The following is a 27,425-nucleotide window of genomic DNA, read 5'->3' as shown; positions in this document are numbered from 1 at the left end:
AACCAATTTGTCAGACTACTGCAAATGTCTCGTGAGGCACGTGACTGTCACTGTCCTCACACCACTGTGAGACCTCTGCAGACAATGACCAGACTTGTGCGAACACCACAAAACCATCTGTGTCTATTACGTTTACAATAGCCCTTCTAAAATAGCTCAGGAAGGATTGATTTTCAGGAATATTCTAGAATCTCAAGAGTCACGTAGGAAGCTGGAAGCATAACTTGATGCAAATTAACCCTTCAAATGTTCTTGAAACCACCCTGTGGTCCAGCTCTAGAAGGTTCCCCAAGCCCTCAGGAGTAAACAGTGCAGTTTAAAACAGAATGAGAGTTGGAAAACAAAAACCACTTTGTGACAATTCCTATATCTAGACAGTTGGATGGCAAAAATGCTCGCAGCGAACCTAATGCTTGCTAAAATGGCCCTGTAATAAAGCTAAAGCCAGCAGCAGCTGGGGAGAGGGAATCTCAAAGAATGAAGACAGGAAGTTTAGAACAAAACAATAAAGGGCATAAAATGTATAAATTGTTTGGATGGCAGAAGGAGACGGAGCACGAGCAAGGAACTCAGGACCACAAGGGGTGCACCCACACACTAAGACAATGGGGATGTTCTATTGGGATCTCACCAAGGCCAGCTGGCCTAGGTCTGAAAAAGCATGGGATAAATCCGGACTAGCTGAACATAGCGGACAATGAGGAATACTGAGAATTCAAGAACAATTGCAGTGGGTTTTTGATCCTACTGCACGTACTGGCTTTGTGGGAGCCTAGGCAGTTTGAATGCTCACCTTACGAGACCTGGATAGAGGTGGGCAGTCCTTGGGCTTCCCACAGGTCAGGGAACCCTGATTGCTCTTCGAGCAGATGAGGGAGGGGGACTTGATCGGGGGGAGGGGGAGGGAAATGGGAAGCGGTTGTGGGGACGAGGCAGAAATCCTTAATAAATAAATAAATTTAAAAAAAAAAAAAAAGAAAAGGGGGCCTGGGAAGAAAGAAATAAGAGAAAAGTACATTTTTTTGTTTGTAATTTTGTTTTTTAAGAAAGAATTTCTCTGCATAGCTGTGGCTGTCCTGAAACTCTTTTTGTAGTCCAGACTGGCCTCAAACTCTGAAATCCACCTGCCTCTGCCTCTCCAGTGCTAGAATTAGATGCATGCACCACCACACCCAGCAAAAACAGTATATACTTTTTTAAAGCACCAGCTTCCTGCCTCATATTGTTCTGCACCGTGGCTCATTCTAGTGGAAACACAATTACAGCACCCACTTTCCTGTCAAAGTGAGCACCAGGAGTGAGGCTGCACCACTGTGTCCTCATTGCTATTTGTAATCAATCACCTTGCACTAAGCTATGAGCTACAGATATCTGTTTCATTATAATTATCCAAAAACCAATTTACAATTGTAAATAGTGAAATTCTCTTAAAATATCTCTCTGACCAACCCCAATGCCCTTGACTCTGAAGCAGTGATCTACTTCCCACCTCCCTTTTTATATAGACTCCCCTCTCTCCTCTTTTCATTGCTACCCAGAAACTGGCAAGTCACATGATTTTTTTTTGGGGGGGGGGTGTAGAGGGATAGAGGCAAGGAGGGAAGGAAAGAGACAGAAAACAGAAAAGGGCCGGTATTCAACATGTGAATACAGAACAATTTTGAGAAATACCCGTCGGCTTCACCTGCCCAGCCATGCAACTGTCCACCTGGCTTTTCAATCAAGCCTCAGGAAGGGGTGACTTCGTTTCCCTGAACACAGCCACCTCGTGTTCAAAAGGGGCACAAGCCCTGCCTGCACAGGCAGCTCTGGCTCATCTTCCTGACTCCCAGGGGCCGTCCTATCCAATACTACCTACCCAGTAAGCATTTTCTGAATTAGCCAGAAAAGCTTGGCCGTTTCTGGACCTGAGTTTTCTCTATTTGAGGAAGATACTGTTTCTGTCTTTGACCTGAACTCCAACAAGCACTGGCAAATGCTAGTATTCAGCTGACAGGAATGTATCTGTTCCTCCCTCCACAGCAGCACACAACAGGACTCTGGCAGAGCTCTTACATACAAGCCATGTTATTCCACTCATTTCTGCTTTTGCTCTTCAGTCACCTTGGTTGAAAATACGCAAGTCTGTCTTAGGAATACTCCTCAAGTGACTAAGACTCAACCTCAGCAGAACCAGGTCTGTAAGAAGACGTGTTCATACTCCTCGACAGTGGCGGATTCCCCCATTCTACCTGGTTCCCCTTGGAGTGGTTCTGTTTTCTCAGGTCTCTGTCCTCCACGGAGCTTGTGACCACAAACAAGGCCAGTACACAACCCTGTTACCATAGCTACACGACAGCCTCTAGGGCTCTGCTGAATGAGAGAAGTGGACATCAGTGGACCACCGAGCCACCCCTCTGTCTCCATTCCCAACACCGGTGCTGATGTGGCTCCGGAAAGATTAGGGGCAGCTGTCACAGGGTGAAGAACTTCGGGAGACAGGCAAAGAGGAAGATGGAAGTAGAGAACAGATTAACAAGAAAAGGTAGATTAAAAAGTAAAATCACAGAACAGACAAAGGAATCCAGAAAGTGACTCCCTTCCTATAAGCTACTATGATGACTGGGGGCAGTTAAAAAGCCAACCCCAGGAGCCATCTTAAAATAAGAGAGAATTAAGACACTGGGGCATGATTATTTCACTGGAAACAAAAATCAGATGCTGATATTTTCAACAACAACCAACATGTAAAAATGCCTATTTTATCTTTATTTTGTTATACAGGTTAGTCACACTTACTGGCCTTGAAATATATCCATTAACCAATCATGCAAGAAATCAGCAAACTATGACCATGCAGAAGGAAAGAAGAGAATGTTGGTGACAGCAAAGGCCTCCTGTCACTGTGAGGAGACACTGGGAAGAGCCGTCTTCCCTTTCTACATCAATGTCCTAGCCTCACTCCAACTCTCTCCCGCAATGACAAAACATCACTAGAAAACACACTAGAGTTATGAGAATAATGCTTGTTAACTGAACATTAAAATCGAAATGCTGCTTAGGTTTTCAAACCATAAAGTAAGCTTCATATAAAAATGTTGAAAATATTGATCATAACTTAAAAAGGTATTTCAAGGATTTTTACCAGCAGAAGGGTAAATGATTAATTCTGGGTTGAGTGACAAAACAGAGAGAGTAATTGTTGCATGGCATTTTTAAATTTCAAAATAGAGGCAAAAATATAGTCAAACTAAAAGCAATAAAATACTATGCAGAAAATACAAGCAATGCATCTTTCATAATGGATGTCTTACTGTTAATTTAAATCTTTTTACAAAAGTAAGAGATGTTGTACTTTATATTGTTATAGACGAAATGCATTCCCATAGCACAAAACCAACTTTTCTATCTATATTTTTTAACCAGAACAATCAGCTGAAGCAAATACTTATTGGATACATCTGTAGATATGATGGGTATAATTAATTGCTCGGCTCAAAATGCAATTCCGTGGTACTTTTAATGATTTAGGTATACCCAGCTTTAGTTCTCAGAGCAGACTAAAAATAGTGATTTTAATTTATTCCTGCTGCCTACAATTACCCACAACCATGTATTTTTAAATATTTCCAGCCTATAAAAATTACTAATTTTTGCCACTTGTGTTTATCTGCATTTAGACTTTGATTTGGATAAATTAAGCTCTCAAGTGTTCCTTGCTTTATGAAACTCTGCATGTTGTACACTTCAACACAAATAAATGACTTGTACCATTAGAGGTTTAAATAATGTAATGTATTTCATGCTCAGCCTGAAGCTGGATTCCAATGAAGTTGCTAATGCACGTAATGATTAAGTGTAACTCAAATACTAACTGTGTTGTTGAAAACATGACAGGCAATAATTTGGTCTATTATATTCTGCCATTTAATTGCCTAGTACAGACATTCTCTGACACGTTATGAAGCAATGATTTACAATTATTCAAGCTGCAAAGGTCAGAAAGTGACATTATAATCATCTACATAGAGATCCCTCTAATGCACAAAAACTAGGTAATCTCACACACACACACACGCGCGCGCACACACACACACACACACACACCAGTTTAACTGCATTAGTAACTTTTGATTTAAGGTTTCCAAAATCAACTAGAAATAAACATTTTCTAATCATACTAACGCACAATTTAAATTTTCTGAGATCGTCTAATAAACTCAGAGGTGAAATATTTGGAAAATGCTCTTATTCTCTCCTGATTAAGTAAATCATAGTCAACTATTTAACTAACTCCATATACATTAATCAAAACCTGACACGAAGAAATCTACCAATAAATAACATAGCCCCTAATTTATATATACTGAATTTATGGTTCTGAAAACTGACATACAAAACTTAGATATCATTTCCTAGGTCTATGGAGTTTCCCGGATCTCTTTAAGATAACTGGCACTGAAAGGCAACTGAAATGTAACATGGTGAATCTTACCCCATCACCACTTTCAGCAGTTTCTTTTCCCTGATACACAGACATGGCCAACCACATGTGAGGACAATAAATTATCAAGAGATGAAGAACAGCGGGGAACAGTTAACATCATTTACAATAAGAACAAAACAAAGAAATGCCAGAATATGAGAGCAAGACTGGATAAGCAATCTTTTCTCAGAATTTAATTTTAACAAAAAATGGAAAATAAACGTGGCAAATAGGAGGAAGTAGATGTGATTCTACAGAAAACAACCCCAGTGAAAACCAATGAGCAAAATCCCAAGCAGTGGAAAAAGGCACATACAGCAAAAGGCAGAAAACAATGAAGAGAAGGACGATTAGGAGCAAGAGCAGCCCTGAGCCGGGAGGGCCGGCGGCAGAGGCTCAGTGTCACTTCTAACTTCCAGCTCCCATCTGTAAACGGGACAGCAAAGACGAAGCAAAGAACAAAGCATCGGAATCAGAAAAGAAGACCAATGTAACACACAGCACTTAACACCAAGCACTGCACAATACTAACATTCAGAATACATGCACATCGGAAAAATTAATTCAGTGTGTGGTGTGGGTGCTAAGAATTGATCCTGGGCCTTGAACATGTTAGACACTAAGCTATATCCCCAAACCCACATACAGAATTATTAAAAAAATTTAAATGTGGAGGAGGCAGAAATCTTTAATAAATAAATAAATAATAAAATAAAATAAAAACACACAAAAAATTTAAATGTGTAAAATAAATTTGGGGATGAAATTTTTCATTCTTAACAATTAAAATAAATAAATAGGATCGGGAATTTAATAAAAAGATGTGTCTGGCCTATTTTTAGCCCCATAAGTACTGAGTAAGCTCTCAACTTTGGAGCAGAGAAGCTCCAGTGTCTGCTTTTGCCCACTCAGCACCATCACAGTGCAGCTGACTTCCACGTCGGCCAGGCATCGGGAGCAGAGAGCCTAGAATTCCTCTCCTAATCATACACTGGAAAGAAGAGCCTGCTCTTCAGGGGACCTGGATTGGATTCCATCACCCACATCCATAGCTCCAGCCCTATTCTAACCTCATGGGCACCAGGGACCAAGAATGCATGAGTTGTACAGATATTATAAAAGTAAAACACTCACATGCATAAAATAAATGTTTTTAAACACAGCAGCTATACAGATCACCAAACAAAACTCTGTTCTCTTGAATTAAGAGGAAGAACCAGCTTTATTCTTTATCTGCTTTGAAACACGGAATGTGCAGCAACGTGTTCATACCATGAGAAAAGCAACCTTGCCTATGCAGAGCGTCAGCCTTGAGTCACAGTTAGACAATGGGAACTCGACTTTCAACTGACTCACCTCCTCCGTCAAGGTAATTTAAGCCCTGCCAACTGTGGCCAACATTTGCCAGGAGAGGATAAGTAAGAGAACAACTTCAAATCACTGATCTTGAAGATTTAAAAAAAAAAAATAACATAAATCCAGACGCAACAATTTTAAATGCTATTGTTATGTTAAAGTTGACAAGTCAGAATTCTAAAACTGCGTCTTAGTGGGAACTCTCCGACAGAGTCCTCGTGGATCTACAGTCTTCCTACATAAAGACAAGGAAAGGCAGGCAAACAATACAAACAGTGGCTACAATAACATTAAACTTATTCAATAAAAACACACCATTTCCACAAATTTCACCATAAGAAAACTAAAAGGTTACTGCAAAAAGTTCAGTTTTATGACAGTTATTTCAAGCATGTGCCTGCCTCAATGTTTTACACATTTTCAACATGACTATTAGATAAATGACTATATATAACCAGGTAAGAAAGAGGTCATTAATAAAATTTCAAAAGACTGAGACCAAGATATTAACTACTGGAGAAAAAGAAACAGTGCAGGACCCTCTGTTTGTGACAAAATTATAGAATTGATGCTCCCAAAAGATCACTTTACCTTTAAAGCATGGTTTTGTAAAAGGTAAAATTTATAGCAATTAAAGCTAATGAAGAAATGCAGCATAGCCTGCTTATGTTCGGGAACTAATGGGTCCACTGAGCATTGGGGAGATTATTTAGCCATCAGTGATAATGAATTGACACTGTCAGCAATGTTAATGCACCAATATTCTCCAGTGTCAGTAGTAAGAACTAGTCCTTGCTTTTTTTGTTTTGTTTTCCATTTAAACTTCTATGTTACTCTTATACCCAACCAACACATGAAACAAAGACAACCCCATACTTAACACACAAAACACAGAACCAAAGATGTCCCCATACCTAACACACGAAACACAGAACCACCGAAGACAGCCCCATACCTAACAAACAAAACACAGAACCACAAAAACCCCTTCCTGAACATTAAATTCCTAATTCATTATTGTTCTGATCAACCTCACTGATCAATCCTTCTCAGCTCACTGACCTTCTTCAGAGCTCCTGGCCTCACTTCAAGACTCTCTACCATGCTAAACTAACTCTGTGTGTGTGGCTTTTAAACTGAACTTATTTTTAAAAAGAAAAAAAAACTATAATTCCACTGGGGGAGAATTTTAAAGGTTTCCCTAATTTTAAAAGCTAGATACTGAAATCTAGAATGTTTTATCTACACACACACACACACACACACACACACACACACACAAAATGGGGCTCTCTGTGGCAAACCTAAGATTCAAACCATTCCTATTTATCCTGGTGACCAGATACAAACTACTAGTGAACACTTCCTCTGTCTTCAGAAAGCAATCAGCTAAGGAACGAGACAGTGTTCAAATTATACATTTAGAGCCAATAAATTATAAGCTGTTTCTGCTACTAACTATATGAAACAGGATTCTTTGAAAAAGCTTTTTTATCTTTCCAATATCTTATCAACTTAATTTTAAAAATAGATAAAAATTAGATTTCAACAAACCAAATGTACAAAAATCTATTTACCTATTTTTCACAAATGGGGAAAAACTGCTTACTACTTCCAAATGCACATTTCCACTGTGGTCGGGGTCATCCTACAGCTCAGAGGATAAGAACAGTAAATGACTGTCTTTTAAAATCACAGGACCTATAGAAATTAAAATGAACCGTTTGGGACTTGACCCTGGCAGCTAAACTCAGTAGTAACTGAACTCGTTCTCCAACTGATCATGAGTGGCTTCAGGGAAGAGGTTCATCTTCATTTACTTTAGCTGCAAGTCACTGAACCATCAATTTGGCCAGCGAATAAATCACAGACCATGGTTGATAACATTGCTTGCAAAGTTATTTGTAAAACTCTCTTAAGGGTCAAAAAGTGAAATCATCTCCTGGGAATATGTGTTGTGCAATACACAGCAGAGCTGCTCTTGACTTGAGGGCTGTTTCCATGTCCCTGTGCACCTGAGAGCCTCCCACGTCAGCATAATATATGCACACTGCATAATTTAATTGAACCTACGAATTGCAGATTTCTTAAGTTTCACATAAAGTATTTTATATGATGTACTTATTAGTTAATTTCTCTAGCACAATAACATTAAAATATATTTTAATAAGTAGAGTATTAAAATCCACCTCTGAATGTCCTATGATACACCATATATGTCATAGCATTTTAAAACCTTTTAAACATTTCTGCTAAATTAATTAGTTTTACATTGAGGTACCTCAGTGCTTTCTATTAAATGTAACATACCTGAATGACAATTAACACTATGAATGACTCTACAAAGAACCATGAATTGAAAACGGAAACTCGTTTTGAAATCCCATGACACAAAAATACATTATACACTGTTTTTACACATCATCCCTCAAATGATCAGTAACCAGGTATCTGAAATTAAATCTTTTGTTTTTCCTTACAGAATATGTCCAATTTATCCAAAGAGCCATTAATGTGATTAAAATTAAGACAGTATAGCAGAAGAAAAAAATACATATGCACTCCTAAAGCTATATTATCTGGGGGTGGGGGGTCTTTTTGTCTTTAAATGGAATTTATAGTTCTCTCTGGCAATGTGAATGAACATCCTATAATTTAGTCAATTTACAGATTACAGGTTCAAATTGACCTTGTAGCCCATAAAATTGCTCATCTTCAGCACAGGATTAGAAGTGGGGGAAGAATGTCATAACTGTATTTAAAGAATTTACCATAACAAAGGAAAGGAGGATACGCAAGCATAATTTTCGCCACTCTTACTCATATCAGTTTTGAATTCTCAAACAATAGCTACCCCGCACACAGCTAGCTCCTGGTTCCCACAGCAGAGGTGGCTTCAATTTACTCACCCACAGACATGACACTTGTACTCCCTCATCCCAAGGTGCCTTTTCACGTGGTTTCTGGCATCTCCAAGCTGAGCTGTTGCGAAATGGCATATCTTGCACTTGAATGGTTTTGATCCTGAGTAAATGTAACACAAAGTAAGATTGAACGTGGATAACACATTACTAGCAGACTTTTAAAAGGGAGAGTAAACCAAATCCTAAGTTAAATCTTAAATCAAATTAAGAATTTCTTCCCCAAAACAAAATGCATGCACTCATTTATAACTTTCTTGACCCCATAAATATCTCATGTGGTTTTAATGTTTTAGTGAATATTGCTAACTCTCAAAAACATTTCTAAGATTTAAAGTCAAAAGTTGAGTGCCACTAAGAAGCTTTTATGAGCTAAATATTGTTAAACATTTTTCAAACAACTGACAAAAAGGTTTCTTGAAGATATCCTATCCAAAATTGAACATTTTAAAAACACAAATACAAACAAGGTCACTGGTATCTACAAAGTGTATTACTGAGTATATTTCTCAGACATAACAACACTTTTCTAACACCAGCACAGACACACGACTACACAGTGCTAACACCGGCAGACACACGGCTACACTGTGCTAACACCCGCACAGACACACGACTACACTGTGCTAACTCCGGCACAGACACACGACTACACAGTGCTAACACCGGCAGACACACGACTACACTATGCTAACACCCACACAGACACACGGCTACACTGTGCTAACACCATCACAGACACACGACTACACTGTGCTAACACCGGCACAGACACACGACTACACTGTGCTAACACCGGCACAGACACACGACTACACTATGCTAACACCATCACAGACACACGACTACACTGTGCTAACACCATCACAGACACACGGCTACACTGTGCTAACACCAGCACAGACACACGGCGACACTGTGCTAACACCAGCAAAGACACACGACTACACTGTGCTAACACCAGCAAAGACACACGACTACACTGTGCTAACACCATCACAGACACAAAACTACACTGTGCTAACACCCGCACAGACACACGACTACACTGTGCTAACACCAGCAAAGACACACGACTACACTGTGCTAACACCACCACAGACACACAACTACACTGTGCTAACACCCGCACAGACACACGACTACACTGTGCTAACACCCGCACTTACACACGACTACACTGTGCTAACACCGGCACAGACACACGACTACACAGTGCTAACACCCGCACTCACACACTACTACCCTGTGCTAACATCCGCGCGCACACACACACAACTATACTTCGCTTCACTGTCACACACATGACAACACAGCACATAACTATTGTGTTTTCATCATCTTTTCACTGCTGTGATGAGTCAGCAAACCAACAGTGTCAACATCTTGGTTACGGAGTTCACTAACAGATATTTCAACACAAGAGGCTCAGTAACGACAAGAAAACTTTTTAATTATTTAATACGGACCAAGATTAAAGTACACTGCAAAACAAAACACAACCTTTTCAGTCAACAGTGTCACTGTGAGTAACTCACGACCGAGTCCTCCACTTACTAGAAGTAGCCACTCTTAAGGAAGAAGATATGTGCAAACTGTCTTCCAGTTTTCTAACTACTACATCTTGAAAGAGATTAAAATAATAAAAACCACGGCTTAAAATCTTTACGTTTCCAGACTTTTCGTGTCATAATTAGCACATCTATTTTATGAAATAACACTTTCAAAATGGTTAGAGTATGAAATCTGTACATTTCAAAAATTATAGAGTACAAATAAATCAATCATCTCAATCAATGAACCTCAGTGCAGTCCTGGTAAATAAAAATCCTCCGAGGTGAGAAAAAAAAATGTTTGAAACTAAAGCACTCTAGAAAAAAAAAAAAAACACTCTTAAATTTCAATTTAGTTCTCAAAAGGACACCAAGAAAATGAAGTATTTAATTTTTACCTCCCAAGAAAGGAGGAAAAAAAAACAAACAGTACTCCATGGCAGACAAGGCTGAGTATTCCACTCTCTAATGGCAATGAAGTGCAGCTCTTAATACTTCAAATTTCTATGGTTAGAAGCAGGTGAAAATGTATCCAACACCTGAATGGTTCTATCTAGTTAAGGTTTATATGTTTAGATATAAAATGCAGGTTGAGATTTCAGCTTACAGCATTCAAATTCTATCAATCATTGTAGAAACTAGTTTATTTAAATGACTCTGATAAAATTAAGCGTATCATGACTTTGAAACATCATATGAGACAGACTCCCTTAATGGAACTCTTAAAAGGTAAGAGTCAATCCACCTGTGCTTAGTAAAGTGCTTTTTCAAGGACAATTTGGAAATTATTAATAAACAATAGTATCAGGACCTCAAACAAAAAGGATAAAACTCGCCCAACATTCATCTGCTCGATGGCTTGGAGAAACAGATCTAAAACCCTGGCGGCTCAGCCAGCCTGGTCTGACTAGCTCCGCTCAGGTGGCATGGAGACCTCAGCAAATGGAACCGTGAGAAAGTCCTTCCCGAAGGCTCAGAGCTTGCTAGCATTAAAGGCAGGCTGTTAGCATCTCCTTCCTATGCATTCGCATTCCAGAATCAGCTAAGGAAATCCTCTCTGTAGGAAGAGGAAGCCTTTCCTTCTACTTCACTTCCTAGTGACAATATTTCTTTTTTACAGTTGCTATACAATACTCATTATGAAATGAGGATCCTGGCATATGTTTATAACACAAAACCTGTAAAAAACACATATTTCTAAATTTGCCTTTCTCTCAGATATATTTCATTATTAAAATGTCCAGAATTATCTTAAATAAATCTATTCCATGGAGCAGCATTATGCTCAGAAGATTTCTTATTTTAATTTGATCTGTATGACTTAATGAAGGCGGGCGGAAAAAAAAACTAAAGTGGCCCTAACTTCCTGGTACCTGATTCTTTACTAAACAAATCCCAAAGCCCTGAAATCTACCTGCACTCAGCCCTTGGGGCCATGCCTCTGAGACCTTCTTACAGTTCCACATAGACGGAGCACTAACATTCCAAAGGGAAGGCGGCACCCTTCAGATCTCACCAGAGGGGTAATGCAGATGCATGGGTATCACGCAGTGCTTGCTGACTGCAGGCTAAACCTGAAGTGTTTCCTAAGCATCTGAACACTTCATTCAGTCAATTGCTCATTCATTTACCCATTCAACAAATGACACAGAATGCCAGCCACGAGAGCAGTGCGTGCAGAGTAAGCAGTGAACCAAGTCAGCCCCTTCCCACTGTGCTCTGTCTACAGAATAACAGTCTTGGTGGTCTGCATACTCTCTAGACTGTTAGACAAAGAATTACAGACACCCAGCACTAACTGGGAGCTTTCAGTGAAGACACACACATCATATATGCCCACATATGAACATTTTCAAAGGGCATTAAGTGACAGGAGTACTATGCACACAAACAGAATGGCTTCCCGGTATCTTGAGGCTTAAGACATCTTCCATGTCCTCTGCTATAAAAGCTTTAGAATACTGCACAAGAGCTAAGCCTTGTGCCAAGAGCTCTTCTAATCCAGAGTGAAGACCCCTGAGAATCAAGACAAGTGGTTCACAACACAAATGCACAGAAACTGAGATTTCCTCCTATAATTCTTCAGAACCAAAACTCATTTCTTCAGTATACTGCTTTCATCATGCTAAGAATAATCAGAACAGGTTACATAAAACATACAGCAAATTCCAAATATGGAAATGAGTTGGAAATCAAGCCCTTTTCCAGCTAAGCAGTAATAACTGGCCCTGTATTACTCTTTCATACATAAAAGTGAAGTATCAGGAAGCCATCATCCGTTTTAAGATATTCCAAGAGAAAAACAACATAAAATTAAAACCTGAAAACCAGCCTTCCCAAAAAAGTGACTTGCGGAACTGACACGGTGGGCTGGCCCTCCGCTCTAGGAGAGAGGGCTCTGCAGTACCCAGAGCCCGGGAAAAACGTACTTGCTGCAAAGACCAACAGAAGATCCAAAAAAAAAAAGTCTGCTAACTTTTACTGAATGTTGCAATCGATGATGTAACTTATGTAAGTAGGGTTACTCTGTCACATATTGATAGTTACCTCACTTTCACATCCACATTAACTTGATTTTAAATGCAATTAATATATATAGTCAAGGAAGACTAATGGACTACATTCTGCACTTAACCTGGTAGACATTTTCAAATGGCACAAGTGACCAGTGCAAACCTATTTTGCATTGTAAACGACTAAATAAATCTTAATGGATTAAGAATGATCAGCTATCAACACACAAGGGAAATTAAGTGCTGAAATGCCTACATTGATTATTTTAAATTATTAGCCTTACTCTGTTCTTGAATTTGTATGCTTTTAGTGAGCTTTAACACATTTACAAGACTTATTGACTATAATTACAAGAGAATTCAAGTAATGGACACATCAATTATAAGCAACATGTCTTGACCAGACAATTGCATAAAGAATTCTAAAAAGAGCTCCATTAGCATCTTCCTCTTGGTTTTATTCAGTTTTATCTGACTTATTTTCCATGCGTAAGAACAGCCTGGTGTCTAATGCCGTGTCATTTCAGAGTGTGAGAAGCAACAACAGATACCAACAACACATACACATAAGCACTTGGCGTCCTCCAGAAATGGGCATCAAGTAGCTAGGGGAGAGCAGGCCAGAGACAGCGGTGTTTATATTCACCGGAACTGATCTCCTACTACTTTCTTTAAAGGAAATGTCTGACCTATCTTTAATCAACCTCAGTTACTGACAATGCTCTATAGCTCCGTGTAACCATGCACTAAGTTTCAAAAACTGCAGGGATTTAAAGTGTAGATTTAACAATATGCCATTATTTAAAAGTACAGTAAAATAAACCTCACCGTTTTAATGAAAATATGTTCATTGAAATGTGAATTTATTATTCAAATCTACTCATAAATTCAACCATGTAGACAGAACTTGTCTAAGCAGAGCACAATGATTTAGAAAAGCTGTCTATTTAAAATAAAGAATGTATGGCAGGTTTATAGAAACACTGCAGTGAATTTTTACATAAATTTAGAACAGTGGCTTATACATTTTTCACCAAATATATATATATATATATATATATATATATATTTAAAATTTCTCCCCAAACTAAAAATTAGCATGTAATGTACAATGTGTCAGAATACAGACCCTAAATCAGGTACTACCTCAATGAAAATAGAATTCCAATTCATATTAAGGGAAGCATGTTCACAAATTCTGGTCCTTGAAAGTGGGATCATACTACTGGGACTCAGACTTGTAGATACAAACTATCTGTTGATAAATACTTTTAAATTTCTAATATCTTAAGAAATTTTATTAAGGGGCAAGAGAGATGGCTCAGCAGTTAAGAGCATAGGCTTCCCTTCCACAGGACCCAGGTTAGATGGCCAGGGGATCCAATGCCCTCTTCTGGTTTCTAAGAACAATGCATGCATGCAGTACACAGACATACAGGCAAGCAAACCACATAGGAAAAAAAATAAACGTTAAATTTTTGAGGATGTGGTGGCACACACCTTTACAGAAGAGGGGGAAGAAGAACTGTTGGAGCCAGAGGGGTCAAGATAATGGCCCACAGAACCAACTTACCTGGATTCATACGAGCTCAGAGACTGAACTGACAATCAGGGAGTCTACGTGGGTCTGCCCTAGGTCCTCTACATGTTATGGATGTGGAGCCTGGTCTTCCTGAGGGACTCCTAACATTGGGGGAGGGGCTCTCTCTGACTCTTTGGCTTGCTTTGAGGACTTTTCCTTCCAATGGGTTGCCTTGTCCAGCCTTAAAACTAGGGGAGATGCCTAGTTTTATTGCAACCTAATATGTCATATTTGATTGACATACCTGGAAGGCCTGCCCTTTTCTGAAGGGAAAGGAGGAGTGGATCTGGGGAGAGGGGAGGTAGGGGGGAGGGACTGGGAGGAGAGGAAAGAGGGGCAATTGCAATCAGGATGTAATATATGAGAGAATAATAAAAGACTAAAAATTTGAGGGTGTCATGGCACACACCCTTAATCCAACACTTGGGAAGCAGAAGCAGGCAGATCTATGTGAGGTGGAAAACAGCCTAGGCTACCTAGTAAGTTTCAGAACAGCCAGGACTACACAGTGAGGCCCTGTCTCAGAACATAAGAATTTTAATAAAGGTTAAAAGCTACTTAATATGCTCTCCAAAACCACAAAGTGTCATTTACTATAACTTTGGAAAATCAAATAATTAATACAAAACAAATGAAAAGCAGTAAAACACAAGAGTTTTGCACAGCCATCAGAGGGTGCTTTTGACAAAAGTAAAAGCAATTTGTCCACTGGTGTGCCTTTAGAATCTCTAAGGCTAAACTGCCTCTGGAAACATGAAATGTCGACAATTCCTAGACACAAGCAGAGCATCACACAAACACGAAATATGAATTAGGGGAAGGTTCGTCAGCAAATTCAAATGGGGTTCCATACTTGGTTGGGACCCAAAGTGCAAACTCCATCACTTTTGCACTTTGTAGGAAACACAGGCTTGCTACCAGGGTTACATACCTGTGTGGGTGCGAATGTGTGCCAGAAAGGCCATGGAGTTGCTGCTTCGACACATCTTCCCACAGTACTTGCAGATATTCCCCTGGTTTTCCTCTCTCTCGCGATTGATTTGCTCAGTGTCTTCCACTATGTACTTATTTACCTCCCGTAGCAATTCCTCATGCTGTCCTTTAATGTGCAGAAACAAGTTCTGTTCAGAATCAAAGGGCTCTGTACACTTGACGCATTTGAAGGTGGCCCCTCCCTCTGGAAGCTCTTCTACACTGGCCTGTTCATTTCTCATATGACCAGCACTAGCCAAATGCTGGTGAAGGTTGCTCTCAGTGTAGAAGGATTTCCCACAAAGTAAACAATGGAAGTGTTTCTCTTTCGTGGGATGCTTCATAGCTATGTGGACATTCAGTCCACTCAATCCATCTGCTAAGAAACCACAATCATCACATCGGATTCGTGTGGACTCGCCGAAGGAACTGCCTTCAACTTTCCTCTTCTTCAAGCCTTGAACACAGTCTTTTGGGGGCAACTCACTAACTCTCACCCCTGCTACCAGAAGACCCTCCTCTGACTGATCTACCAATTCACCATCTTCAGAAGTTTTTATTCTAATTATGGAAGAATCAAACCGGCCAAAACTGTACATGGTTTGCCCTTTGTCATCAATACTTATTATAGTTTCATAAACATCATTACTGTCAACCGTGTCATCAGAAGCTGGGCCATCCTCTTCTAAAACAATCTCGTGCTGTGAGTTCATCAGGATTTCCTTATTCTCGAGAACAGGGTCTGCCTGCACATCTTCCAAGTCTTCTGCACTTGATTCACGCCCAGCTTTGCTCTGGCCGCCACCACCCAGGTCCCCAGCAGGGGAAGTGGATTCAGCTGAACGGTCCCCGTCTAAGTCTCCAGAGGAGAGGGGCTTGTCAAGGACTTTACCTCCACTATCACTGGTACTCCCTCCCTCACCTTGACAGCGTGTCCTTGGGTCACCAGCATAGGCATCATTCAACAAGCCATGGTTTTCCTTTCCTGTCTCACAATCCGCAGCATAGTCTCCTGGATTGTCAGCTTGAAGACGGCCTGGGGAGCCATGATTAGAGGGTGTATTAAGGGACACTATCTCCCCAGGTTTCATACGTTTGTCCTTAGCAAGGGGCTGTTGCAAGGTCTCACAAAAGGAATGATCTTCCTCAGTCACAATTTCCACTGCATCAGGAGCACAGAGTACTCTAGACATATCTAAGCTAGCATTCTCATCTAAAATAGAGCAATCTGCAGCATTTCTAGGTTTGACAGTATCAGATGATTGGTCTGGTTTTATTTTAAATTCCTCGGGGTTTTGTGAATGCCCCTCCTCAGGCACAAGGATGCTTTTGGACATTTCTGAAGAACCTGCTTCCACAGTAGAGGAGTTGAGGTAAGACTGCCTTTTCATCTTATGCTTCTCTGTTGCAGCATGCCTAGTCATTTCCCTGCGAGTCACTGCATAGTAATCACAGGCCATGCAATAAAACTCAAACTCTTTGGTGTGCTTCCTTTTCACGTGCAGCTCTAGCGAAGCAGCCGAGTGAGCACTGAACTCACAGTGCAGACATCTATTGTCACCTGAACCTGCAACATCTCTCTGAGAGCACACATCATTCTGCTGTAGAAGGTCCTCTGGATCTAGAGAGAGCTGCCCCTTTCTATCAGAGAGTCGACGGCTACCTTCTCCATCTCCAGAATGAAACACATTTTCAGCTTCTACTTCTACTGTGTTTCCACAGTCGACCACCGGCTTATCTGTAGGAGATGCAGCAGACTCGGCGGACCTGTCAGCCTGCTCATCGGAAGCGGTCACTGCTCCAGGGGAATTCTTTTTACACGCTTCAAGATCACCCCCTTCTGGGCCAACAATTATATCTGAGCTTTGTTTCCCATTTGCTTCTATTTCCACCCGTCCTTTATGTTTCTTGGTGGCACAATGACGTTCCATATCTCCTTTAGTTACAGTATAATACTTACAGACTTTGCACAAATAACTATACTGGTGACTGTGTTTACGCCTGATGTGCACCGTCAAATTTGTAATACTAGAGGCGAGAAGTCCACAGTGTGAACAGGTCCGTGAAATGCTGCCTTTGGGCCGCCCTCTCTTTGGAGCAGGGGCTAAGGCTAATTCATCATCTCTGGTGCCGACACCAGACTGGGGCAGCTCCTTAGGAGGCAGCAAGCTCTGCTCACGACAGGAATGCTCCTGTAATCGCACACCAACATGGCCTTCGGCTCTTCCACTTCCAGAAACGTGAGACTCCTCCTTTCTATCGTTTGCACCAATGCAGACCCTTTCAATGCACTCTTCAAAACTTAAGCCAATATTATTTTTCTTAGCATTTTCAAGGTGTTTGCTTCTTTTAATGTGCTTCTCCATCCCGTCTTTGCTCAATGAATAAAGATTACATGCTTTACAAAGGAAGTGATAGTCTTGCCCATGCCGAAGCTTTATGTGTCTCGTGAGGACGGTGGAGGACCGTGTTTTGTAAAAGCACTTCTCACACTGAAACCGAGGCTTACTTGAATGCCTTGCTTCAGTTCCATGGCTGACCCTCGACTCAGCAGGGTCTTCCTTAGCTGCTTTCCCTGATTCTTCTCTAGAATCTTCCATGTTTTCTGATTCTAAATTACTTAAAGGTAAAACAGAGTCCCTGCTCAATGATGATGCCGTCTTTGGTTGAACCACTAAGCTATTATGCATCTCAGTTGTTCTGTGTTCTTCCGCATCTTTCTCAGGCAAGAACAGATTACAGGAGGTGCAAAAAAAGCCCATATTATGCTTTTCCTTCATGTGGTCTCTAAGACCTACTTCATTCAAGGAAACGAAGGAACAACGCTGGCAGCTGAGGGCAGGAGCCACCTGCTGGTGATGGTTACTATGCAAGTGTTCCTCTAAGTCTTCCCTCGATGGACTAGAAAAGTTACAGGTCTGACAGCAAAACCGCATCTCTCTTGCAGGGCACCTTCTCACATGAATTTCCAAGTCTGTCTTGTCTGCAGCTATATGACCACACTCTGGACAGGTACACAGGACCTGGCAGACTGGAGCTGGTTTTACTGGCAGGGAGCCCAGCTGTGTGGAGCCCGAAAGATGGGAAGCTGTCTTGTCCTGTGTCCCTTCTGCATCATCTGAGGTAGTCACACACAGACTTTGGATATCCTGGCTCATGTGTCTTTGTTCTGTCATTGGCTGTGCATCATTTGGTTTCATCTGTGTTCTGAAGTGGTTCATATACATCCTCTGAGTTTCGTGTGTGCCCCTTTTATTAATTCCTAGAAGATTAAACCTTTTCTTTGCCTGGCCCTTTAAAGTAAAAGTGCCAGGTCGTCTGCGAAAGCTATTACCCAACATGAGGAGATTGCGCTCAGATCTTGTCCTCGAGGCGGCACTGACACTGATATGCGCTATCTGGAGGGTATTTTGGATGGATTCCGGTTTACCTAAAAGACCCTCTGAGCTTACTAAGCCCCCTAGCTGTTTGTTCTGATTTTCAGGATTTTGAACTACACCAAAAGTAACATTTTCCTCAACAACTTCTTCTTTCCCTGATGAGGTATTCCTAGATGGCACCATTTCGACAAGCAGCTCACTCCCACCACCACTGTGTTCAGAAAGGGTTCCTCTGAAGGCCTGAGAGTTGTTCCCAGTATTCTGCACTCCTTTGGAATCCCCATTCCTTGCCAGTGGTTTAGAAGCTCTTGGTTTCGTTCTAACATTCTTTGTTCCCATGACACAGGATTTTTTAGGAAAAGGCTGTTTTGTTAAGATTTGTACAAATCCTCCACGAGCAGCAAGATTCTGACGCCGAAGGTGTGTTTTGCCAAGATAATGTGCATTTAGCAGGTTTTCTTCGGCACACTGGAAGCCGCAGAGATCACAGGAAAAAACTTTCTGCGGCCCGTGAGTATGTTTGACATGCACGTGAGGGGACGAGCTGCGCTCCGCTCCGTGGCGACAGTGGCAGCAGGCACACTTCTCCTCCTGTTCCACACCACATTCCACATGCTCTTCCAAAGCAGAGCAAGAGGAAAATGAATGGCCACACCTCCTGCACTTGAGAACTGTCTCTGCATTTCCAAAGCTACAACTAACACTCATTTCTTCGGGAGGAAAAGGAGTGTGTCTTTCCGGAACTAGGGAAACCGTTTCCTGAGCAGGCTTTCTCTCCGCATCTGCTTTCAAAGGAAGAGTATCAAATGTACTAAAATCCTCTGGTGGGGAGAAGACACTGGGAAGGGCTCGGCCTCCATCTGAATGGTTGGTGGAGAAGGCCTCCTGTCCTACATCAGCCGAGTCAACATTAGCTTCTTCAGTGTCCAACCCAGAGGTACCCTGCTCTTCAATCTCACAGGGCTCCACCGCCTCTATTCTCCTTCGTTTGGAAGCAAGTTCACTTCTCTCTTCCTCTACAGCAACACTGTCTGAGCTGGACGATTCTGAAAAACCCCTTTTGCTCGTGAAACTCTCAGAGGCATTTGCTATCCCATCGGATTCAGGCCCACAACTGGCATAACAGGAGGAAATGATTTTCCTGTCTGTGGCTTCCTCATCCTCATCATTTTCATGTTTATTCTCAGAATCCATTCTTAATAAAGTTCTGGTGATGTTTCTTCTGACGGATTGAATTTAACTAGAATTTATAATCTGTAAAATAAACAGACATGGCATTAGAGTTTTGAACATGAAGAAAATGCAAACCTCTAGGTCTGAACCAAGGGAGAAAAATATGATGAAATCAAGGTCAATGAAGTTTCTTCCATCCTTGACAAACCTGACCACATGTATGAAGTTCTTTTTCAAAACAGGCAATCTTGCTGCGTATGGAGTTAAAACCTGCAATTCCAACAATTCTGACGCTAGGACAGGAGGATTACCTATGATCAAGGCCAATCAAGGTTACACAGCGACTACCAGCCCAAGCCAGGCTACAGAAGGAGATTCCCATCTTTAAAACAGAAAAATAAAATAAAGCATGAGATCCAATCTGTGGATCGCAGCGACTCACAAAGCAATAGGACGCATCTTTGTCAGGGGTAAGGGGCACTCCCATCAGTTTTCAGTCTACAAACAGTAGATTTCAGGTCACTTCTTTTTAAACAGAGAAGCCTTTCTTACAAGCTCTACTGTGGTGGATCCCCATTCTATAAAGCAGATGTGACGAGAATCTGGAGCACTGCCTCTAAGCGGCACGAAATGCTGGTAGAAAGGCAACTGCTTCAGCCCTGCCCCTACAGCAAAAGACTTACCACGGCATCCTCAGGAGATCTCAACTAAAAGCACACATTCTCATCACAGGTTAACACTCACGCTCAAATCTCTTGCCAATGAAAAGCCACCCCTGTTCCAGGTGTCAATCAACTTCCTTACACGCCGCCATTCTTGTTTTGTCTGAGAGTTAATGGCAAAGGCAAATGCCAATGGCACAAAATTAATGGAGTAAGTTTTTTGGAGGGAGGGGAATTACCCAGAATAGATGTCTTAAAAGTCAATATTATTGATTTTATTTTTTCATTATTATAGCTAATTAACACATATCCTTTTCCATTTATTTTATACTATGATTGAAATTTTTAGCCAAATGTGACTTTGTTTGAAGTTAATAAAAGTCATTAACATATAATGACATTTTAGACTATTTAGCTACTTTTTTCATAAATGACAAATAAAAATGAAGCCTGTTACTTAAATGTGGAGAACAAAAATAATATATAAGGCATGTAAACAAACAAATAAATGACAGAAGAAAAAACACTTATCAAAATTAAAAACTTCCAAGGATACTATGCTATAAAGGTCACCAATTAGAAAGTGAAAAAAGAACTCTTGGAACAGGACTTTGTATTTTCTTTTTTTTTTTAATTACATATCTGATAAGGCATTTGATCCTAGACTATTCAAAGAACTATTACAATAATTTCAAAATGAAGAAAAAATCTGATTATAAATTTGCCCGTGGGAAATACAAAAACAGACAAAAGCACATGAAATTTAAAAAGTAAATAAATAAAAATAAAATCCCAGACAACATTAGTCATTAGAGAAATCAGTCAGGATCACAACAGGATTCTGCTTTCGAGCTATTAGAAAAAATACAAGTGGAAAGTAAGATCGCAACAGGGCTCAGTCAAATGAGTCTACAAGCAACAGCAGGGAGATCAAGGAAGGACAGTGACTTGAGCCACACTCCAGAAACACCCAAGTCTGAGCCAGCAGCAAGACTTTGTCTTGAGAGAGATGGAGAAAGGGAGGGAGGGAGAAAGAAAAAGAAAAAAGGAAAAGAAAACAGAAAAAGTAAAGAAAAAAGAAAAGAGAAAAAAAGTGGAATCACAACAAATGTTAGTGAGAATTTAGAGCAACTAGAACTGTCCAGCGCGGCTGACGGGAGCTGAAGATATCATTATCAAGATACAAGCTCCAGAGCAAGAGAAAGGGCTCAGCAATTAAAAGCACTTGACCCCAAGCCTGAGTGCCCAAGTCCAGTTCTAGGAAACCACATGGTAGGAAACACCCTGCAAGGCTTGTCCTTCTGACCTCTAGGGGCTGCGACCACATGGACATACACACAAGTACTGTTAAAAATCGGAGAATGAGAGAACACGGAGATCTGGAGTTGGGGATCCAGCTTAGTGGTAGAGCATTCACCTGGCAGGGAAAGGCACTAGACTCAATCCTCTAGAGTGTCAAAAGAAGTGTGTATAAGCCACAGAGCTCTGTCCCTAAATGCTCCCTAAAGACGTCTCCTGCATGCCCCTTCACAGGCCATTCCCAGAAGCACACCCCCTTACTCCTCACCACACCATACCACATCCCCACATCCCCTACCACCGTTTAGAATTCTTCCACAATAGATAGACAAGTCTGTTCTAGAAAAACCTGTAAGTGGACTCCTATAACAAGGACTGTGGGGGAAGAGGAGTCTGGCTGCATCTTGGTTTGGGTTGTTCACGTCAGTACAATGTCCCACTGTATTGCTGAGTGTGATAAACTACACAGATACAACAGAACTCTCTGATGGACATCTGGATACTTGGCTGATTTTCAAAGTACTTGTACTATTCTGAACAAAGAGGATATGTCCATCTTTTACATTTAAATCGGGCCAGTGGCTGTGCATGGTTTTAATAAGCATTCCCGATGAAGTGATGGCTTATGGGCTTTGCTAGCTCTTTGCTCATTTCTTAACTTGGTTCTTTCTTTTTCTCATTGAGCTGCAGAAGTTACACACAGATTCTGAATATGAAATCCTTTGTCAATATGTCTTATAATATTTTTCCTTTTATTAATGATATTTTGTATAAAAAGCTTTAGACTTTAAGGAAACCAATGCCTTTCCTGCCCCTCTGTGGCTATTTGTGTATGTGATTATTTTCTATTTCTCCATGCCTGATTATAAAGCATGGTTTATTTTATTCATTCACATATCCAAAGGACCTACAACATATTCAGGCACTTACATAGGACTCAAATAAATGACTGTTGGCCAGGCAGAGTGACGCGCGCCTTTAATCCCAGTGCTTGAAAGGCAGGGGCAGGTAGATCTCTTTGAGTTCAAGGCCAACCTAGCCTAGTGAATTCCAGGACAGAGCTATAGAGAGAGACCCTGTCTCAAATAAGCAAATAAACTAAACAAACAAAAGAAATGAATGCCTCCCTGTCACATAAGAAAAGTCTCACACGCAAATAATTACGAATGAAAATTTGAAAATGTCTAGGATGTACTTCAAACATACTAAAACTCCTAAAAGCAAACTGCTAAAAATTGTTTAAAAGTAAGTAAAGGCACACAGAAATTCATTATATCATTCTATCAATGTTTTCACTTGTTTAGACAATAAGTGTTTTCCTTCCTAAGAAAGCACTCGACTGATTTCCCGAGTCCCTGCACTGCTCTGCACTGCCACCCATCATGCCTGACAACTCGCCACACCCATGTGCTTCTCAAGAGACAATGTCAGTCTTGTCTATGTTTAAAGCATGCAACCAAAATTCAATTGTAATAACTGACAGGGGGCAGTTCGCTGGGTAAAACACCTGCTCACAGAAAAGCCAGGCATGCCTATAACCCAATTCCTGCATAGCGGAGAGCCCTGGCCAGTCAGCCTGGCCAATAAGAGATGCTCTAGGTTCAATGAGAGATTGTCTCAAAATAAGGTGAGAACAGATGACACTCAATGCTAACCTCTGATCTCCACGCATGGGTGAGCACACCTACAATGTACAAACATAGACCACACAAAGACAGACAGAAAAAAGTAATACTTAGTCTAATCCAACATGAGCTCTCTTCTGTTCAATACTGAGCTTCTACAAGTACTGCCATAGAAAATAGGTTACATTTGCTGTGCACAGCAACAGGAGCCCTTTCAGCGGTGCACCAAAGAACACACGTGCACGTGTGCTCAAAGTGCATATTCTGTTGCAGGCACACACACATAAAGTGTCCACCATATGAAACTCTCCTACAATGATACAAGTCAGTATCTATTGGAAAATGTTCTTCTGGAATGTACCTGATATATATAAAACCACATGATTTTGCAGATATAAATTAAAATAAGTGAGTAAAAATCAAACATCCAAGTAGAACATTCCAACTACTTAAATAGTTTATCTAAATCTTTGAAGGTTTGCTGCTGTTGTTGTTTTTGATTTTGGTTTATTAGTTGTTTTGAATCTGGCTTGGGAGCTGGCGCTTTGCTGAGAAAGTAGGGAGAAACAGTTAAACACCTCCAGAGAAAGCAGGATTGGGCAAATGCAAGGAGCATGGAGCACACAGTGGTTTACACACAACAGGCAGCAGCTCAACCCATCCAAGCCAGCATTTCTGAGAATACGAACATAAAGACAAGCACAGGAGCAGGAGATGTCTAGAGGCAGGCAGAGCTCGCTCAGCTAAGTTCCAAAGTCTAGAGCGAGAGCAGTGTGAGAGAGCACTAAGTAGTTTCAGAAGTCCTTTAAAGTGATGTGAAAGGGACTAAACGGAAATGAGAGTTTATGCTAATATAGCTTTAAAAATTCATTAGAAACAAGTATCATATTCCCAGTGGAGATGGGAACAAGATCATCTTCTTTCTTCCTGAAAGACACAAAGATCACCTGAATATAACAGTTAAGGGCTCATTTTTCCGAAGTAGATTTTATTCATTCACACAACAAACACTTACTAAAAGCTTACCATGAATCTGGAGCACCATGACCTCCTACAACAAAGTAAAATAAGTCAAAATCTCCTTCCTGACAGACTGCCATTTGTAATACAGTAAAAAAAATAAAATAAAATAAAATGAATCTCAGAATTCTTCCTCAGCAGAATTTCAGGACTGGAAAACCTAGTAGGTATGTGGACTAAGATAGTGGCACTGGACCCAGAGGGATGGCTTAGTGGATGCCTGCTGCCAAGTCACTCCTGGAACCGACATGGTGAAAGGGTAAACCAAGAGAGATTGTTCTCTGATCTCCACACATGTACCATAGCATGCACACACCCAAGTAAAATAAATAATAAAACACCGTAAAAAAACAAACAAACAAAAAAAACAGCATGTATTACTAAATCTTCCTAGACCAAGTCATCAATCACCATCCACACGTAGCCTCTCCGAGTCCCAAAGGTTTCCAAACACACAATTACAAGCATCTCCGCTGGGGCTGAGTGTGGCTTAGTGGTAGAGCACTGGCCTAGCATGTGCAAGGTTCTGAGCCCAACAACACACACACACCACCACCTTTAAGCAGCTGTTCCGGGCTGCAAAAATAAGTTATATATAACCTTTTTGATTATTTTCATCTTACCTATAATTATTAATAAAGTTAGTTTCATCTAGAAACTGTCAAAAATTAAAATCTCTAAGTTATTTCTCATGCTTTAAAGAAAAGACTACCTGGGGGGAAAAAAGCAAACGTTTTGAGAACAAGAATAAAACACATCAATAGCAGACTTCTGATGACACCTGGTGGCCACTTCTCCCAGATGGCTCTTCCAGGGATTTGGAGGAAGCATTTGAGAGAACAGGCTCTCAGCCGTTCACTGCACTCCAGGCTTTGTTCACCTGTCACTCAACCGAAGGACTAGTCTGCATTTATCTGTGTGCCGTCTTTCCTCCCTATGGGACATCATGAAGACAGCTCAGCTCATCCACTTCCAGTGAGTCACTCACAGAGACATGTGGCTGCACACGAACCCATCTTCTTCCTACCCGAGTCCCACTCCCTTACCCTTCAACCTTCTTTAACAGGTACAAGCACAAAAAGCCTGAACAGTCTCAAAACCTTTCCCTTTGAGAAATTCAAAGAGACAAGCAGCAGAAGTTCTAACCCTACACAGAAGGGCTGAGTAAGCGGAGAATGAATAGTCTCTCTCAATCTGCCATTTCAAACCGGACTTCCTACCGCACCTGTCCCGCGATGGTGCTGCCTATCCTAATTGACATCCACTCCTAGACTCTGTCTATGAAAGCTGGGGAACTAAAGGTGCTGAGCTCAGCCCTCCCAGCCAGGCCCCTCCTATCAGAAACAACAATTTGGAAAAAAGATCACAGAATAATCTCTGATCCTACAAGGAAAAAAGTACTCTTCCAGAAAAATCCTTACAATTTTAAGTTAAATACATAATTCAGACAAGAATGTATTCAACACACTAAAACACATTCACTGGATAACACTAGGGGCAATCTTCCACACATGGACACACAATAAGGTCTGGATTATTCACACAGGACTAGTTCTTGAATACTTGGGTTCCAGCATCTACACCTCCTATATAATATAGTATATCCTATGAGACTACAACACATTTCCTCAGCTATAAATACATAAAGTTCTTTATTAAGTTACCCAAGAAACAGTCTGATGGTTTTTAATGAATCTACAATTGTTACTACTTCAAAGACTTAGTTGCCGCCTCTTAGTATTGTGTGAACTGCACCTAAGAAAAGAAGAACAAAGTGAGTGTGTGCTCTTTGGACTCTCAGTCCCAAGGCATCAGTGCTTCCCTCCTGCCCTCTCCCAGATATAGCAAGACATCTGTGCCGCCTGTGGGGCAGCCCCCGGCAAGATGTGAGGCTTCTTCCCCAATGACGTGGAAAACTGAGGGCTTCCTTCAGTTGCCAAGGAATGGGCCACCTTGGCAATAAACCACCTACCCCGAGTCCTTTGTATGATAACTCCTGAAACCAGAGTTACCCAGCCAAGATCAGTCCCAAGTACGCAAGCCACAGGATTATAAACACGTTAGTCACTATATTTTGATGTCTTAGTTACTGGGCAACAGACAACTAACATAAAGTCCTTCTCTAGCCTGAGCAGTGGTGGTGCACGCTTTTAATCCCAGCACCAGGGAGGCAGAGACAGTAGACCTCTATGAGTTTGAGGCCAGTCTGGTATACAAAGGGGGTTCCAGGACAGCCAGGGCTGTTACACAAACAAACCCTTTTTGAAAAATAAATAGATGAATAAATAGAAAAATAGACAAAGCCCTCCTCTCTGATGAGGATATGGCTCAGGAATGCCCCTCCTTCACTGGCATCTGAATATTTTCCTTCCTACCCTAACAAGAAGCTTCTGTGCTAGCAGAACTAAGTACTTAACAGTACTAAGACACACAGAAGGGCCAAACGCTATCACTCATCTGAAATGCTTTGCAGAGCAGAATTTCTCTCCACTTATTTTAGAACTATAATAAATGATATTTACATTTATCTCTCCTACGATCAAAATGAGATCTGATATCACGATCAAAAATTGAACCAAGGGGGCTGGAGAGATGGCTCAGTGGTTAAGAGCATTGCCTGTTCTTCCAAAGGTCCTGAGTTCAAATCCCAGCAACCACATGGTGACTCACAACCATCTGTAAAGAGGTCTGGTGCCCTCTTCTGGCCTGCAGACAGAATACTGTATACAAAATAAATAAATAAATAAATAGTAGATTGATAAAACAAGTTAATTAAAAAAATTGAACCAAATCAAGAGTTATTAAAGAATTACCTAATAAAGTGATGAGGTAGAGCAAATTTTAAAATTAAATTCATACAGCATAAAGGATATATCTTATTGTATCCTGAAAAATATGCTTATT

General features: G+C 40.8%; 1 protein-coding gene across 1 annotated transcript in view; it reads right to left on the bottom strand.

Annotated features, from left to right (window-relative positions):
• The window catches only part of Znf407 (zinc finger protein 407), a 371,415-nt gene that overhangs the window by 325,118 nt on the left and 18,872 nt on the right, over window positions 1-27,425 (bottom strand). The window contains exons 3-4 of the mRNA XM_041640811.1: window positions 15,322-19,996; window positions 8,731-8,845 (exon numbers count right to left, since the gene is read on the bottom strand). Coding sequence (XP_041496745.1) covers window positions 8,731-8,845; window positions 15,322-19,936 — 4,730 coding nt within the window. The 5' untranslated portion in view covers window positions 19,937-19,996. The remainder of the gene's footprint in view (window positions 1-8,730; window positions 8,846-15,321; window positions 19,997-27,425) is intronic.

The sequence above is a fragment of the Microtus oregoni genome, unplaced genomic scaffold (assembly GCF_018167655.1).
Source record: "Microtus oregoni isolate MIOR12 unplaced genomic scaffold, Mior012 000065F_ref0000479, whole genome shotgun sequence".
NCBI lineage: Eukaryota > Metazoa > Chordata > Mammalia > Rodentia > Cricetidae > Microtus > Microtus oregoni.
This window is presented reverse-complemented; position numbering and strand designations above follow the sequence as displayed.